Source organism: Saimiri boliviensis, chromosome 13, assembly GCF_048565385.1.
Source record: "Saimiri boliviensis isolate mSaiBol1 chromosome 13, mSaiBol1.pri, whole genome shotgun sequence".
In the NCBI taxonomy this organism is placed as follows: Eukaryota; Metazoa; Chordata; class Mammalia; order Primates; family Cebidae; genus Saimiri; species Saimiri boliviensis.
The window spans coordinates 73,609,800-73,625,601 of record NC_133461.1 but is presented as its reverse complement, the minus strand read 5'-3'; the positions used below and the strand labels follow the sequence as shown (position 1 = coordinate 73,625,601).

Sequence of the window (15,802 nt, the reverse complement as noted above, 5' to 3'; positions counted from 1 at the left end):
CTAAGTGAGGAAGAAAGTAAAACAATGATGGGCTAAGACTGAAAGACAAGCAGAAAGTACAGAGGGATGGGGCCCAGAAGTCTTACTGATGTTGAGGAACAGATAACATTTAATGAGAGGCCTAGGATGAGAGAGATGGTTGTGCTCAGAATAGGATACCTAGATTTTTATTGAGAGCTGTTGGTGGAATCACAAGATCTCAACAGTATATCCCTATGTCTCTTTTTCTTTTAAGAGATGTGGTCTTGTTAAATTACCCAGACTAGAGTGCAGTGGCTCTTACACAGGTGTGATCACAGTTCAGTGTAGCCTCCAATTCCTAGTCTCAAGCATTCCTCCCACCCCAGCCTCCCAAGTAGCTGGAAATAGAGGCATGTACCACTACACCCAGCTATACATCCCCACATTACTGACTGCCCCTCTCCCTTTTGTTCTTAAAACAGATATAAGAAGGAAACAATAGAAGATGGGGGCCATTTGAGTCTCTCCCTGACAGTTGTCATCACCAGAATTCTGTTCCCTTCTCCCCGGAGATCCAGAAAATCTCTGGATCTTCTTTCTTTGCACCATAAAAGTTAGGGAGTTAGTGTGTGTGTGTTATCATTAAACAGTAGCCAATAATTTTGGCTAATTATTGATGTCTTCATTTATTCTTTAGAAATAGCGTTGCTATTTTTACTGAGAAGTCACTATTTTTAAGTATGTAGCCACATTTTAACTTTAAAGATTTGTCGTTTTTTTGATGAGAATAAGTGATGCTAGATTCTTATTGCTAGGCTTGCAGTGAAAATCAGCATCAGAATTTAGACTTAATTTATTATGTTATTTCCTTTTTTTTCTCTCACCCTGTCTTATGGTGCTGATAGCCCTCTAATTTTAAATTAGACTGGAGTGAGGACAAAATAAGTTCCAGACACAAAAGCTTTAATGGAAAGTGTTTTACATGTGTGTTTTCATTTTAATTTTTATAATTCTCTAGTGGCTGGGTGTTCATTTTCTTGTATTAAGTATTTTATGTAGAATGTTTTTTTTGCCGCATAGTTATAATCATTTAAATCTTAATTTCAGCTGATGAGTAAAGAATCTCCTGTCTCTGCTGGAAATGATGCCTATGTTGACCTTGATCGCCAGGTATATAATTTTATCTTGTTTTTATTCATGAAAAGTTGAAAAGGATATGCTTCAGATGTTAATGAGAAGAATGGATTAAAATTGCTTTTGAATTACATTGATATAATTCTTTATATTTTACCTAAATTTTTAAGAACATAAGCTATTTTACTAATGAAATTTACACATTTATAATTGTTTATAATTTATAATAAAATACATTTTCAATTAAAGTGCCATTGCATAACGTACTTTCAGATAGGTTAATTTTTTAAGTTTATTGTGACTGCTGTTTTCTAGTCATTAATTTTTATTTTTCTGTTAGTGATAATATGCCACATTTAACACAATAGATGTTATAACTTATGATTATATGAATTATAAGAATAAATTCATGTCAGCTAGGAAAATGAAATATACATCGAATTCCTGGAAAATGACATAAATTTATTTTTATGATTTATATATAATGTAAAAGATACTTACTTTTATTTCCTTTTGTCAGTTGAAGATGTTTTCTCAATTCCACCCCTCATTTCTGTGAAGTAATGAATAATTAAACTATATTTTTAAAGGAATCCTGCAGTGTATTTCTGTGATTTTAACAGAAAAGTTACTTTGTACTTCTAAATATCGCTTCTTAATGAAGTGTTAATTACACTGTCAGATTCTGTGTTCAAGCTATTTTGGACATCTTTTGCAATACAGGAATAGAAATCCTTGTTTGTCTTCTTTTACTTTTTCCCCATGGTTTCTAAATGTTGTTTTTTTTTTTTTTGAGACGGAGTTTCGCTCTTGTTACCCAGGCTGGAGTGCAATGGCGCGATCTCGGCTCACCGCAACCTCCGCCTCCTGGGTTCAGGCAATTCTCCTGCCTCAGCCTCCTGAGTAGCTGGGATTACAGGCATGCGCCACCATGCCCAGCTAATTTTTTGTATTTTTAGTAGAGACGGGGTTTCACCGTGTTGACCGGGATGGTCTTGATCTCTCGACCTCGTGATCCACCCGCCTCGGCCTCCCAAAGTGCTGGGATTACAGGCTTGAGCCACCGCGCCCGGCCTGGTTTCTAAATGTTTTTCAGGAAAACCTTTGGACACATTGCAGTTTTAACCCACGCTTTAGTTTTAAGCCCTGCACACATTAGGTATTTGTTCTAATGCTCTCCTTCCCCTTACCCCAGAATAAGGTTTTAATGTGACTAAAACATTTGTATTAAAATGTTCTAGCTGCATATTTTAACAATTAAAACCCCGGTTCCTCTAGCACTTACATATTTTATGATGGAAAAACTTCTCAGTTATTAAGGAATCAACCTTACAAGAACCAAGTAGTCTAGATCAAAGAGGATGCATAAGAAAACTTGATACACAGAATGAGCCAAAATCAAATGACAGAAACTACAAGACTTAGAGTAAAAGAAATTAATTTAAGTTAAAAGTGCTGTCTTTGTACTCTTGCACAGGATTCTTCATTTCCCCCTGCATCCTTTTCTCTTCAGGAAAGAAAGGGGGGAAATGTTTTAATTCTGTGTTGAACATATGAATTATTAATTGCTACCACTACATATTGAAATGTTTATCTCTTTGTTTCTAACCAGCTGAAGAAAACTACAGAGGAACTAAATGAAGCTTTGTCAGCAAAGGAAGAAATTGCTCAAAGATGCCATGAATTGGATATGCAGGTAAGAGATTTGTTCTGTGCACTAGCTCTTTGAAATGTGCCACTGTAAGTACCACTAAATGTACTGTGTACTGCCGTATAGTACATCTTTTAAAAATTTTATGATTTATTTATTTATTTAGAGACAGAGTCTCCCTCTTGTCTCCAAGGCTGAAGTGCAGTGGCACAATCTCGGCTTACTGCAACCTCCCCCTCCCAGATTCAAGCGTTTCTCTTGACTTAGCCTTTTGAGTAACTGGGATTACAAGTGCATGCCACCACACCTGGCTAATTTTTGTATTTTTAGTAGAGGCAGGGTTTTCGCCATGTTCGCCATGCTCATCTTGAATGCCTGACTGCAGGTGATCCACCCGCTTTGGCCTCCCAAAGTGCTGGGATTATAGGCGTGAGCAACCACACCTGGCCTTAATTTTATTTTTTTGAGACAGTCTCGCTGCGTCACCCAGGCTGGAGTGGAATGGCGCGATCTGGGCTCACTGCAACCTCTGCCTCTTGGTTCAAGTGATTTCTCCTGAGTCAGCCTCCCAAGTAGCTGGGATTACAGATGCCTGCTGCCATGCCTGGTCTTGAACTCCTGATCTTCTGATCTTCCCGCCATGGCCTCCCAAAGTGCTGGGATTACAGATGTGAGCCACCTCGCCTGGCAGTGCATCTTAACTATAATGCAACCCTTTCTTAGGGAAAAAAAGGTGGGGTGCAGTGACTCACACCTATAATCTCAGCACTTTGGGAGGCTGAGGTGGGCTGGTCACTTGAGATCAGGATTTCGAGACCAGCCTGGCCAACATGGTGAAACCCCATTTCTACTAAAAGTACAAAAATTAGCTGGGCGTGGTGGCAGGCGCCTGTAATCCCAGCTACTTGGAAGGCTGAGGCAGGAGAATCACTTGAACCCAGGAGGTGGAGGTTGCATTGAGCGGAGATCATGCTGCTGCACTGCAGCCTGAGTGTCAGAGACCCTGTCTCCAAAAAAAGAAAAATGGGTTTCTGGTTAAAGATGGCAGACTGAGCAAAGGTCTTTGCTTTCTTTCCTTTCCGACTCTGTTAAATTTTTAATAAATGACTTGAAATGGTCTAAACCCCCACAAAGAAAGAAGAGACAGAGAAGGGATGTCAGCATAGATGACGTTTTTTGGTGTACTAGTAAACTGGCTCCCTGGAGGTGTGAGGGAGATTCTTTAAAGCCCTGATTTATAGTGTTTGCAAATTTCAGTGGTATAAATACTCTTACAGTGGCTGATTTCAGGATATTAGTGGTTTCACAGCCAGCTTCAGCACACCATCAGTCTTCATCCACCTCCAAAGCCAGAAGGCAGTTAGAAAAATGCTGGATGACTGAAAGGAGCAAAGAATGTAGTGGCCAGGGACACCTCTGGGTAGTGGAAGGAGCTGCTGTAGTAGAGCCCCAGAGAGACTATAGGTATGGTGGTACACTGAAGTGAGGCCATGACCAAAAGTATTATATAGAATAGTTAAACCCTTCATTTGTGTCACCCACTACAAAGAGACTGACCTATAGCCAGGGTCCAAATTAGTGGGTTCTTTTCTTTTTCTTTCTTTCTTTCTTTCTTTTTTTTTTGAGACAGAGTTTCGTTCTTGTTGCCCAGGCTAAAGTGCAATGGAGCAATCTTGGCTCACTGCAACTTCCATCTCTCGGTTAAAGGGATTCTTCTGCCTCAGCTTCCTGAGTAGCTGGGATTACAGGCATGCGCCACAATGCTGTACTAACTTGATACTTTTAGTAGAGACGGTACTTTTAGTTTAGTCAAACTTCTGACCTCAGGTGATCCACCCACTTTGGCTTCCCAAAGTGCTAGGATTGCAGGCGTGAGCCACCACACCCAGCCTTAGAGCGTTCTTTTATAAAGAGATTAGACAAAGGCAAGTATAGAGAGGTTAGAGTGAGTGACTGGGCACGGTGGCTCACATCTCTAAGCAAGCCCAGTACTTTGGGAGGCCGAGGTGGGCAGATCACCTGAGATCAGGGGTTCAAGACCAGCCAGACTAACATAATGAAACCCCATCTCTACTAAAAATACAAAAATTAGCTAGGCATAGTGGCCGGCGCCTGTAATCCCAGCTACCTGGGAGGCTGAGGCAGGAAAATCACTTGAATCCAGGAGGTGGAGGTTGCAGTGAGCTAAGGCGCCACTGCACTCCAGCCTGGGAGACAGACTGAGGCTCCATCTCAAAAAAAAAAAAGATGTTAGAGTGAGTATAGTATTACAGCTTAAGGTCCTTTTTGTTTTGGCCTTTCTGGGTTCCCTAGATAAAAGCCAGCTTCTCGTGGATAAGCCCTAAAGTAAAGCCTGGGAATGCAGAGCTTCCTGTGACCTATGCTGTTCACTGATTTTTTTTTTTTTTTTTTTGAGACGATCTTGCTCTGTCGCCAGGCAGGAGTGCAGTGGTGCAATCTCAGCTCACTGCAGCCTCCGCCTCCTGGGTTCAAGTGATTCTTGCGCCTCAGCCTTCCGAGTCACGGGACTATAGTTGTGTGCCAATGCACCCGGCTAATTTTTGTATTTTTAGTAGAGATGGGATTTCACCATGTTGACCAGGATGGTCTCGATCTCTCGACCTCGTGATCCACCCGCCTCGGCCTCCCAAAGTGCTGGGATTACAGGCTTGAACCACCGCGCCCGGCCAGTTTATGTTTTTGAAATTTGATTCTTTTTGTCTGTGTGTAAAAAGGAGTTCTGCCATATATATTGACTTTTTTTGTCTGACTCCTTACATTATTTTGAGATCATCTATGTTGTAGCTGTAAATCATTAAATTTTTAATCTCTGAGTAGTATTCTTTAATACAGGTTGAGTATTCCATATCTGAAATTGGGGATATTTTTGGATTTGGGGATATTCGCATTATATACTTAGTGGTTGAACGTCCTAAATCCACAAATCCAAAAGCTAAAACAACTCTGATGAGCATTTCTATTGAGTGTCATGTGGGTGCCCAGAAACATTCAGATTTTGAAGCATTTCTGAGTTTGGATTTTTGGATTTGGGATCTTCAACCTATATGGATATACTGCAAATCATTTATCCATTTGTTGGCAAACGTTTGGGTGGTTTCCAGTTTTTCTCTATTACAAATGAAGCTGCTATAAACATTCTTCCTAAGTCTTTGTATGGGCATATACTTTTATTTCTCTTGAGTAAACAGCTAGGAGTAGGATGGCTAAATCAGTCATGTGGTAGTTGCATGTTTAATTCTTTAAGAAACTGCTAAACTATTTTCCAAAGTGTTTGAAACATTTTGTATTCTCACCAGAAGTTTCTTTGCCAACACTTGGTACAGTCTTTTTAATTTTATTTATTCTAGTGGGAATGTAGTTATATAATATTGTGATTTTAATTTGCATTTTCTTGATAACTAATGATTATTTGTGTGCTTATTAGCCATCTCTATATTTCTCTGAGTCATTTTTTCGAGTATGAAATGAATGAATTGTTCCTCTTACATCTTGTTCTGCAAGTGCAGTATTCCAAAATGACATAAATATGTTAAGTGGAGATTTATTGTACTTCTTTAAAAATAGGCTTTAATTTATAATGGTAATAATAATCCACAAGTGATTGAGCTTGATGCCAGTGTAATTGGAGGAAATAACTGCCATTGTCCTGTATTCCAACAGGTTGCAGCATTGCAGGAAGAGAAAAGTAGTTTGTTGGCAGAGAATCAGGTATTAATGGAAAGACTCAATCAATCAGATTCTATAGAAGATCCTAACAGTCCAGCAGGAAGAAGGCATTTGCAGCTCCAGACTCAATTAGAACAGCTACAAGAAGAAACATTCAGGTAAAAGGCAACTCATTAAAATGATTTTTAAAAATTTGTTAGCTGTCATTTAAAGTTAAGTATATATTTGCTGGGCATAGTGGCTCACACCTGTAATCCCAGCCCTTTGGGAGGCTGAGGCAGGCAAATCACCTGAGGTCAGGGATTCTAAACCAGCCTGGCTAACATGACGAAACTCCATCTCTACAAAAAATATGAAAATTAGCCAGGCGTGAAGGCAGGTGCCTATAATCCCAGCTACTTGGGAGGCTGAGACACCAGAATTGCTTGAACCAGGGGTGTGGATATTGCAGTGAGTCAGGATTGTGCCAGTGCACCCCAGCCTGGGCAATAGAGCAAGACTCTGTCTAAAAAAAAAAAAAAAAAAAAAAAGAATATAGTGTTAGGACTTCCGGGAAACTGCAGACCAGTGAGGTTGCATAATAAACATCTTTGCAGAATCTCCTCATACAACACAAAACTACTGCACATCTGGGAAATGTTCTATCAGAGCACCACCCTCATTATTACTTGAAGACAGAATGCCCCAACTGCAGAATAACTGAGAGCGGGAGAAAGAAATCAGACACCAGCCCTGCACCCGACAGGGAAACAAAGGCGACTGAGTAAACATTCAAGAAAGACAGAGGAAGAACATTCATAAAGGGGCATGAAGGCGAGTTGGCATGATCACCGGAAAGATTAAATTTCACTGAAAATCTGAAATGACTTTTTTTTTTGAAAAGTAATGGTCAGAGCAAACCATAAAAAACCACATATTAGGGATTTTAAAGTAAGCACATCTTTGGGAGGGGCCAGATGTCATGAAAAGTTGCAGGCAGGTATTTTTAAAAGACAGATGCATTTACAGATTAATAGAACTTTGTATACGTCTCTCTCTCTCTCTCTGTGTGTGTGTGTGTGTGTGTGTGTGTGTGTGTGTGTGTGTTTATAGAGATAGACTTGTTTAAAGGGGTGAGCTGATTTAAAAGGATAGGCAAGAATTTAAAGGAACAATATTCCAGATATCTTCTGTGGGGAAAAAAAGGCCAAAAGGAAGGAAGAAGGGCCCTTTGGCCTTCGGGTGGTGAAAGGAAAAGAAGAAAAGAGAAAATGTGTCCTGCAAGATAAGACAGAAGCACAAAATTGAAAAACTTAAGAATATGGTGAAAATACTTTGTTACAGTTACATGATATACTAAAAAAGTATATCATGACTTGTTTCTTACCTAGCCATAGATTTCTAGTGTTAAAGCAGTAAGAGAAATTAAAAACATCATTTAGTTTTTTACTTTAGTGAATAACTGAGTATGGTAACATACCTACTGTCCTTGTTATTTCTCAGTGAAATGTTTCTGGATTTTTTTTTTTCTTTCTTCTTAACAGGAAAAAGTACGAAACTTTTCTTAGGCTCCTTAGCAACAGTCCATTCCCTGTGGTTCATATCAGCAGTTCAAAGAATGGTTGAGGTCCCTTGAGGTCCTCTGAAACCATTTTGGGGAATCTGCAAGACCCTCTCTTTTCCATCTCTGTGTCTGCAGGGCTGGATTTTCTTCATATACTTCAGCCAAAAACAACATGTCATCAACAGATGAATGTAGAAACAAATATGAGAACCCAGCTGTCTTCTATTAAAACAGATAATAGAATCACAAAAATGTAAAACAGTACCACTCTTCACGCTTTTTTGTTTTAGAAAATAGTTATCTTTCTTAAAGAGTATTTGTTTATATTAACGAAATGGGTTTATTACTGTAAGCTACTGTGCTGGGCCATATATGTTAATTTTATAATTTATAAAAAACTTTAGATAAATTATATCCGCAGTATTTTGAAAAAAATATTGCCTGCTGTCTTGCTTTCTGGTAGGGAAATAAGTATCCATTTGTCACTGTTCCCAATCCTTGGGATAGTGGAGTCCGTTTTTATGACAGTTAAGACTAGAGAAGGCAGCTTATGGCCACAAACGTGGGAGACATATTCAAGAAGGCTTTATTCTCATACTTTATATTTTTCTTTTACTGTTCTAAGGAGGATGAGGAAGCACTAAATAGTGCTTTCTTGGTCTATTTTGTATCGGTTACAGACTAGAAGCAGCCAAAGATGATTATCGAATACGTTGTGAAGAGTTAGAAAAGGAGATCTCTGAACTTCGGCAACAGAATGATGAACTGACCACTTTGGCAGATGAAGCTCAGTCTCTGAAAGATGAGATCGACGTGCTGAGGTAAACAGCCTCACCTTCACCTCTACCTTCACTGCCCAGCATAGTTCGGCTCTGGTGTTAAAAACTCTAGGGTTTCTGAGCATCTAGCAAGATTAAGAGCCAGGCTACTCAGTCTGAGATCCCGGGTCTATTTATGCAACCTCTCTATGATCATTTTCTCATCTGCAAAATGGAAACAATACACATGCCTACCTCAGGTTTATATAAGGAGTTGAGTGAATTTATATTTGTGAACACTTGCAACAGTGTCTGGCAATTAAGTGATGCATACATGTTTGTAAAACAGAAATTCTGACCATCTCTTCTTACTTGTACAGCTCTGGAGCTGTTCTTCCACCATGCCCGCAAGGCCTTATTTTCTTGCTGGGCCTTGTTGTCATCCCTTCAGTTCTCTCATGAGGTGCCTCACTCCCTGCCACCTCATTTTTTCACTTCTCTCCTTGTGGAATCTCATATCTGTTGATTATCTCAACCATCTACACTTTTCCACTTTTGCTCTTTAAATACCGAGAAAAACAAGGGAAATGCATAATTGATAGTTTTGTGCTACTGCCAATTGGTGGCTTCCTTCTGAGCAGGGTTCTTCCCAATGGCCTGCCCTCCTCCTGCTTATTGTCTCACTCACAACTATTATGATTCTTCAGGATTCTACTCCCCTGGCTGCTTTCCCTGCACACCTCCCATGCCTTAGTCTCAATAGATGTCTGTCTCCTGTAGCAGGGAAGAAAGAGGCCATGAACTGCCGAACTCTCCATGTCTTTTGTCTCCTGTACCACTAAACTTCCCTGCATTCCTGCCATCCTTCCTTTTTTGCTTAGAGAGTGCAAACCTGTTATTCCTCCCCCTGTTCAGGGCTAATTCCTTCTTCAGTGCTCTGGACCTCCACCCTTCTTGCCTACGCAGGGACTGTGTTACATCAGTCCTCATTTCTTTTGCCTTTTGGATCTCTCTCCTTTGTACATGTGTACACGCACATTTAGGTCTCTTTACTCTTAAAAAGAGAGGGAGTTATTTCTCTCCTTCCCTCCAGAACCAAACTTAGATAACATAAGGTAACATTTATATTCTCCCCTCAACCCCACTGTCTGCCTGCACTGCCCCACTGAACCTGCCATTCTGGTGGTCACTGATAATTGCCAAATTATTTGGACACTGGAAAACTTACTTTTCTTTTTTGCCACATGTGACTCTGCTGGCTTCCCTCTCCTGCTTGGTTTTCTTAAATTATTACTCTCCATTACACATTTAGTTGTAATTTAGGTCATATTTTTTAACCTGTGCAGAGCATTAGCCTGGAGTCACTTTTGTCTTATAATTTCATTAGATGTGTGTTTTCTGCTTTCCCCTTCCTGGCTATCCCTCTTGTTTTAACACTGAAACAACTTTACAAGTGTGGATGTATTTCTGATTTTTAAATTTCCCATCTAATTCTAGACATTCTTCTGATAAAGTGTCTAAACTAGAAGGTCAAGTAGAATCTTATAAAAAGAAGCTAGAAGATCTTGGTGATTTAAGGCGGCAGGTTAAACTCTTAGAAGAAAAGAATACCATGTATATGCAGAACACTGTCAGTCTAGAGGAAGAGTTAAGAAAGGCCAACGCAGCGCGAAGTCAACTTGAAACCTACAAGAGACAGGTAAAAGAAACACAGCGTCTTGATGATGGTTTCAGGCAAGCTCTTCATTATAACATGTAGCTTACAAAAATTACTGACTTGTTTTCATGGCATTCTGTTTTTTACCTTTTCTTTATTGTATTTATTCATTTAGAAGACAGAGTCTAACTCTGTCACCCAGCTTGGAGTGCAGTGGCGTGATCTCAGCTCACTGCAACCTCCACCTCCTGGGTTCAAGCAATTCTCCTGCCTCAGCCTCCCTAGTAGCTGGGTCTACAGGTGCATGCTGCCACACCTGGGTAATTTTTTGTATTTTGGTATTGACGGTGTTTCACAGTGTTGCCCAGGCTGGTCTCGAACTCCCAAGCTCAATTGATCCACCCACTTTGGCCTTCCAGAGTTCTAGGATTACAGGCGTGAGCCACTGTGAGCCACCATGCCCAGCCTATTGTATTTATTTATATTTATCCTATATTTAAAGGGCTTTAAACCCTCTATAGCAGGTGCTTTAACTTATTTTTATTTATTAATTTATTATGTAATACTTAAGAAATACATAAATGTAAAAGCATAGTTCAATAAATATTCATGCTTGAATAGAACATGCTCTCCCCTTCCTCATTACAGGCAGCCTCCATGCTGCAGTTTTCATTCCCATTCGTCCCTCTACACTTTTGCTACATACATAAATATATATATATATTTATCCCTAAGAATTTTTAGCATTTTGACATGTTCCAAAACTTTACATAAACGATATAGTGAAAGCACTCTTCTGTAATTTTCTTTCTTTTGCTCAGTGAGATTTGTTTATTAAAATAGGTGTAGCTTTATAACATTCATTTCTCCTGCTGTATAGTATCCCAGTGAGTCTCTGTACCAAGATTTATCCATTTTCCTGTTAAGAGACATACAGGATGTTTTAGCTCTTTTTCTGTGTTAAAAGAAATGCTGGCTGGGCACGGTGGCTCACGCCTGTAATGTCAGCACTTTGGAAGACCGAGGTGGGCAAATCACGAGGTCAGGAGATCAAGACCATCCTGGCAAACAAGGTGAAACCCCATCTCTCCTAAAAATACAAAAAATTAGCTGGGCATGGTGGCAGGCACCTGTAGTCCTAGCTACTCGGGAGGCTGAGGCAAGAGAATTGCTTGAACCTGGGAGGCAGAGGTTGCAGTGAGCCAGGATTGTGCCACTGCACTCCAGCCTGGGCAACACAGCAAGACTCTGTCTCAAAAAAAAAAAAAAAAAGAAATGCCATATAAATAGTATTGTACAGGTCCTCTCCTATACATGTGTGAAGGTTTTACAACTTGATGGAATTTCTAAGAGTATCTTCAATGTAGTTAGATATTAGCAGATTGTTCCTTAACGTTATTGTGTTACCAACGAGCAGTTTATATTCCTGTCGCTCTACGTTATCACCAACACACAGTATTGGCAAACTTTAAATTTTGCTGGCCTGGCATAGTGTCTTATGCCTGTAATTCCAACACTTTGGGAGGCTGAGGCAGGAGAATGACTTGAGCCCAAGAGTTCCAGACCAACCTGGGAAACATAGCAAGACCTGATCTCTAAAACTAATTTTAAGTTATCTAGGCATGGTGGCATGAACCTGTGGTCCCAGCTACTCAGGAGGCTGAGGTTGAAGGATCGCTTGGGCCTAGGCCTCAGAGGCTACAGTGAACTGATTGCACCACTGCACTCCAGCTTTGCTTTTGTGCCACATGTAACTTTACTGGCAACACAGGACATGCAAGACTTTGTCTTGAGTAAAGAAGAAATAAGTAAAATTTGCCAATTAGATGGGTGTAAAATAATGTCTCCTTTTAATTATACTTTGTGTTACCCTGATTACAAATATATTTACTGACTATATTTCTTTTGTAAATTTCTTATTTTAATCTTTTACCTATTTAAAAAATTGAATCTTTTTTTTTAACTGATTTCTAAGGGTTGTTTATATGTTCTAGATATTCTTTATCACTTACACATATTTTTATTTAATCTTCTGTGGTTCTGTGACCTGTCCTTTTACTTTTTTGAAGTTGATAATTTCAGTGTAATGAACTTCAAGTACTTTTAAAAAATGATTTGTAGTTTTTATGTTTTGTTTAAGAAATTATTTCCTAAATAAGGCTATAAGTCTAATCTCTATTTTCTTTACAAAGCTTTAAAGTTTGTTTTGCACATTTAGGTCTTTAATCCACCTGGAATTAATTTTTATGTAGGGTGTGAGGTAGGGGTCCCTTTGATACTCTTTGTCTGTGTGGGTAACCAGTCAACCTACTGCCATTAATTAACAGTCCATTCTTCCACAATGACCTGCAGTTCTACCTTGTATATCTAAAGTGTCCATGTCACATATGGATTTATTTCTGGACACTTTCTTCTGTTCCGTTAGTATACTTACCTGTTCCTACACCAATACCACATTCATGTTTTAGTAATTTTTAGCAATTTTGATAGGTGGTAGTGCAGACTTTCATACTTTGTCCTTTTCCAGAATTGTCTATTCTCAGCCCTTTGCTTTTCCTTTAAACTCCAAACTCTTGGGAATTGGAATTACATTGACTCTGTTGATCAATTTGGGGAGAGTTGTTCCTGTCTCAACATGATACCTTTCCATGGTCTTCCATTTCTTTGAGTTAAGTTTTATAATGTTCTTCTAAAGATTTTGTGCATATTTCATTATTCTTACTCTTAGGTACTTTGTGTTTTGGGTTGTTTTTCAAATGCAGTTAGATAAAAATACCATTTTTACTTTATTGCTAACTTATATGAATGAAATTAACTTTTATATGTTGATTCTGCAACCTTGCCAAATTCTCATATTGCTTCTGATGATGTCTGTAGATTTCTCTTCTCAGAGGGATATAGTAAACAAATAAAAGCAGTTTGTTTCTTTTTTTTTCCCCCCAAGACAGGGTTTCACTCTGTCACCTAGACAAGAGTGCAGTGGTGCGGTCATGGCCACTGCAGCCTCAGTCTCCCCGGGCTTAAGTGATTCTCCCACCTCAGCCTCACAGGTAGCCAGGATCACAAGTGTGTGTCACCACACCCAGCTAATTTTTTTTTTTTTTTTGAGACAGAGTCTTGCTCTGTAGCCCAGGCTGAAGTGCAGTGGTGCAGTCTTGGCTCACAGCAACCTCCACCTCCCGGGTTCAAGTGATTCTCTTGTCTCAGCCTCCTGAGTAGCTGGGACTACAGATGTGTGCCACCACACCTGGCTAATTTTTGTATTTTTAGTAGAGACAGGGTTTCACCATATTGGCTAGGCTGGTCTTGAACTCCTGACCTCATGATCCACCAGCCTCGGCCTCCCAAAGTTCTGGGATTAGAGGCATGAGCCACTGCATCTGGCCAGTTTTGTATTTTTTGTAGAGATGGGTTTCGCCATGTTGACCAGGCTGGTCTCAAACACCTGGGCTCAATACATCCTCCTCCCTCAGCCTCCCACAGTGCTGGGATTGCAGGTGTGAGCCACTGCACCCAGCCTAATTTCTCTCTTTCTTCCTACTCCATTCTTCCTACTCCATATCCTTTTTATCTTTTTAATTAGCATACCTGGCCTTCAATTCAACTTGGAGTAAAAAACAATAATGGTGGGAAAGCATTCCGTGTTGATTATATACAGAACGTTTTGTTTTGCCAATTAATGTTACTAATATTGCTATATGTTTTTTGTTGTTGTTGTTGTTGTTGTTGTTGTTTTTGAGACAGTGTTTCCCTCTGTTCCCAGGCTGGAGTACAGTGGTGCGATCTTGGCTCACTGCAGCTTCCACCTCCCATGTTCAAGCGATTCTCCTGCTTCAGCTACCTGAGTAGCTGCAACTACAGGCATGTGCTACCATGCCCAGCTACTTTTTAGTAGAGATAGGGTTTCATGCCCGTAATTTCAGCACTTTGGGAGGCTGAAGCAGGTGGATCACCTGAGGTCAGGAGTTAGAGACCAGCCTGACCAACATGGTGAAACCTCATCTCTACTAAATACAAAAAATTAGCTGGGAGTGGTGGCATGCACTTGTAATGCCAGCTACTTAGGAGGCTGAGGCAGGAGAATTGCTTTAATCTGGGAGGTGAAGGTTGCAGTGAGCCAAGATCATGCCACTGCACTCCAGCCTGGGCAACAAGAGCAAAACTCCAAGTCAGAAAAAAGAAAAAAAAAGAATAAATATAGGCCAGATAAACTATACATAATGTTAAAATATATAGAATATAAATTTTAATATGAGACATAATCTAATTAGAGTTCCAGAGGAGAGAACAAAATTGAAGAAAGACATTATTTGAAGGAATAAATGGCTGAACATTTTTCAGAACTAATAAAGGGATATCAGATTTAGAATTAAAAAGAAATTGGCCAGGTGTGGCGGCTCACTTGTGTAATCCCAGCACTTTGGGAGGCTGAGGCAGGCGGATCACCTGAGGTCAGGAGTTCAAGACCAGCTTGGCCAACATGGTGAAAACCCATGTCTACTAAAAATATAAAAATTAGCCAGGTGTGGTGACAAGTGTCTGTAATCCCAGCTACTTGGGAGGCTGAGGCAGGAGAATTGTTTGAACTAAGAAGGCGGGTTGCAGTGAGCCGAGACCACATTAATATACTCTATCCAGCCTGGGCAACAAGAGTGAGACTCCATCTCAAAAAAAAAAAAGCAATCTATACCTAGAGATACTACAATGAAACTACTTAATACACTAATTCTCTCTACTTGTTTCTGATTTAATGCTTACTGTGTTTTATTTATTTATTTATTTATTTATTTATTTATAGACAGTCTCGCTTTGTCACTCAGGCTGGAGTGCAGTGGCATGATCTCGGCTCATTGCAACCTCCACCTCCTGGGTTCAAGCGATTCTTCTGCCTCAGCCTCTCGAGTAGCTGGGACTACAGGTGCATTCCAGCATGCCTGGCTAATTTTTCCATTTTTAGTAGAGATGTGGTTTCACGATATCAGCCAGGATTGTCTTGAACTCCTGACCTCGTGATTTGCCTGGGTTGGCCTTTCAAAGTACTGGGATTATATACATGAGCCACTGTACCCGGCTGCTTTATTTTTTTTAAATGATAATATTTCATCTATAAGCCCTCTTTGTGTGCTTTTTCAGATCTCCCTGGTTATTTTTGATGGTCTCTTACTTCTTTTTGATATTTATTTATTTATTTATTTAGAGATGGAGTCTCACTCTGTCGCCCAGGCTGGAGTGCAGTGGCGCAATCTTGGCTGACTGCAACTTCCACCTCCCAGGTTCAAGCGATTGATTCTCCTGCCTCAGCCTCCTGAGTAGCTGGGAATACAGGCACATGCCACCATGCCCAGCTAATTTTTTTAATACAGGCACATCCCACCATTGCCTAAGCCAATTTAGTAGAGGCGGGGTTTCAC

The 15,802-nt window shown here is 40.0% G+C and overlaps 1 protein-coding gene across 3 annotated transcripts in view; it reads left to right on the top strand.

Moving 5' to 3' along the window:
* Positions 1 to 15,802, top strand: part of HOOK3 (hook microtubule tethering protein 3) — a 133,891-nt gene that overhangs the window by 54,794 nt on the left and 63,295 nt on the right. For all 3 annotated transcript variants that reach the window (XM_074383815.1, XM_010330228.3, XM_074383814.1), the window contains exons 7-11: positions 1,069 to 1,131; positions 2,708 to 2,791; positions 6,428 to 6,591; positions 8,657 to 8,797; positions 10,232 to 10,433. In XM_074383815.1, coding sequence (XP_074239916.1) covers positions 1,069 to 1,131; positions 2,708 to 2,791; positions 6,428 to 6,591; positions 8,657 to 8,797; positions 10,232 to 10,433 — 654 coding nt within the window. The remainder of the gene's footprint in view (positions 1 to 1,068; positions 1,132 to 2,707; positions 2,792 to 6,427; positions 6,592 to 8,656; positions 8,798 to 10,231; positions 10,434 to 15,802) is intronic.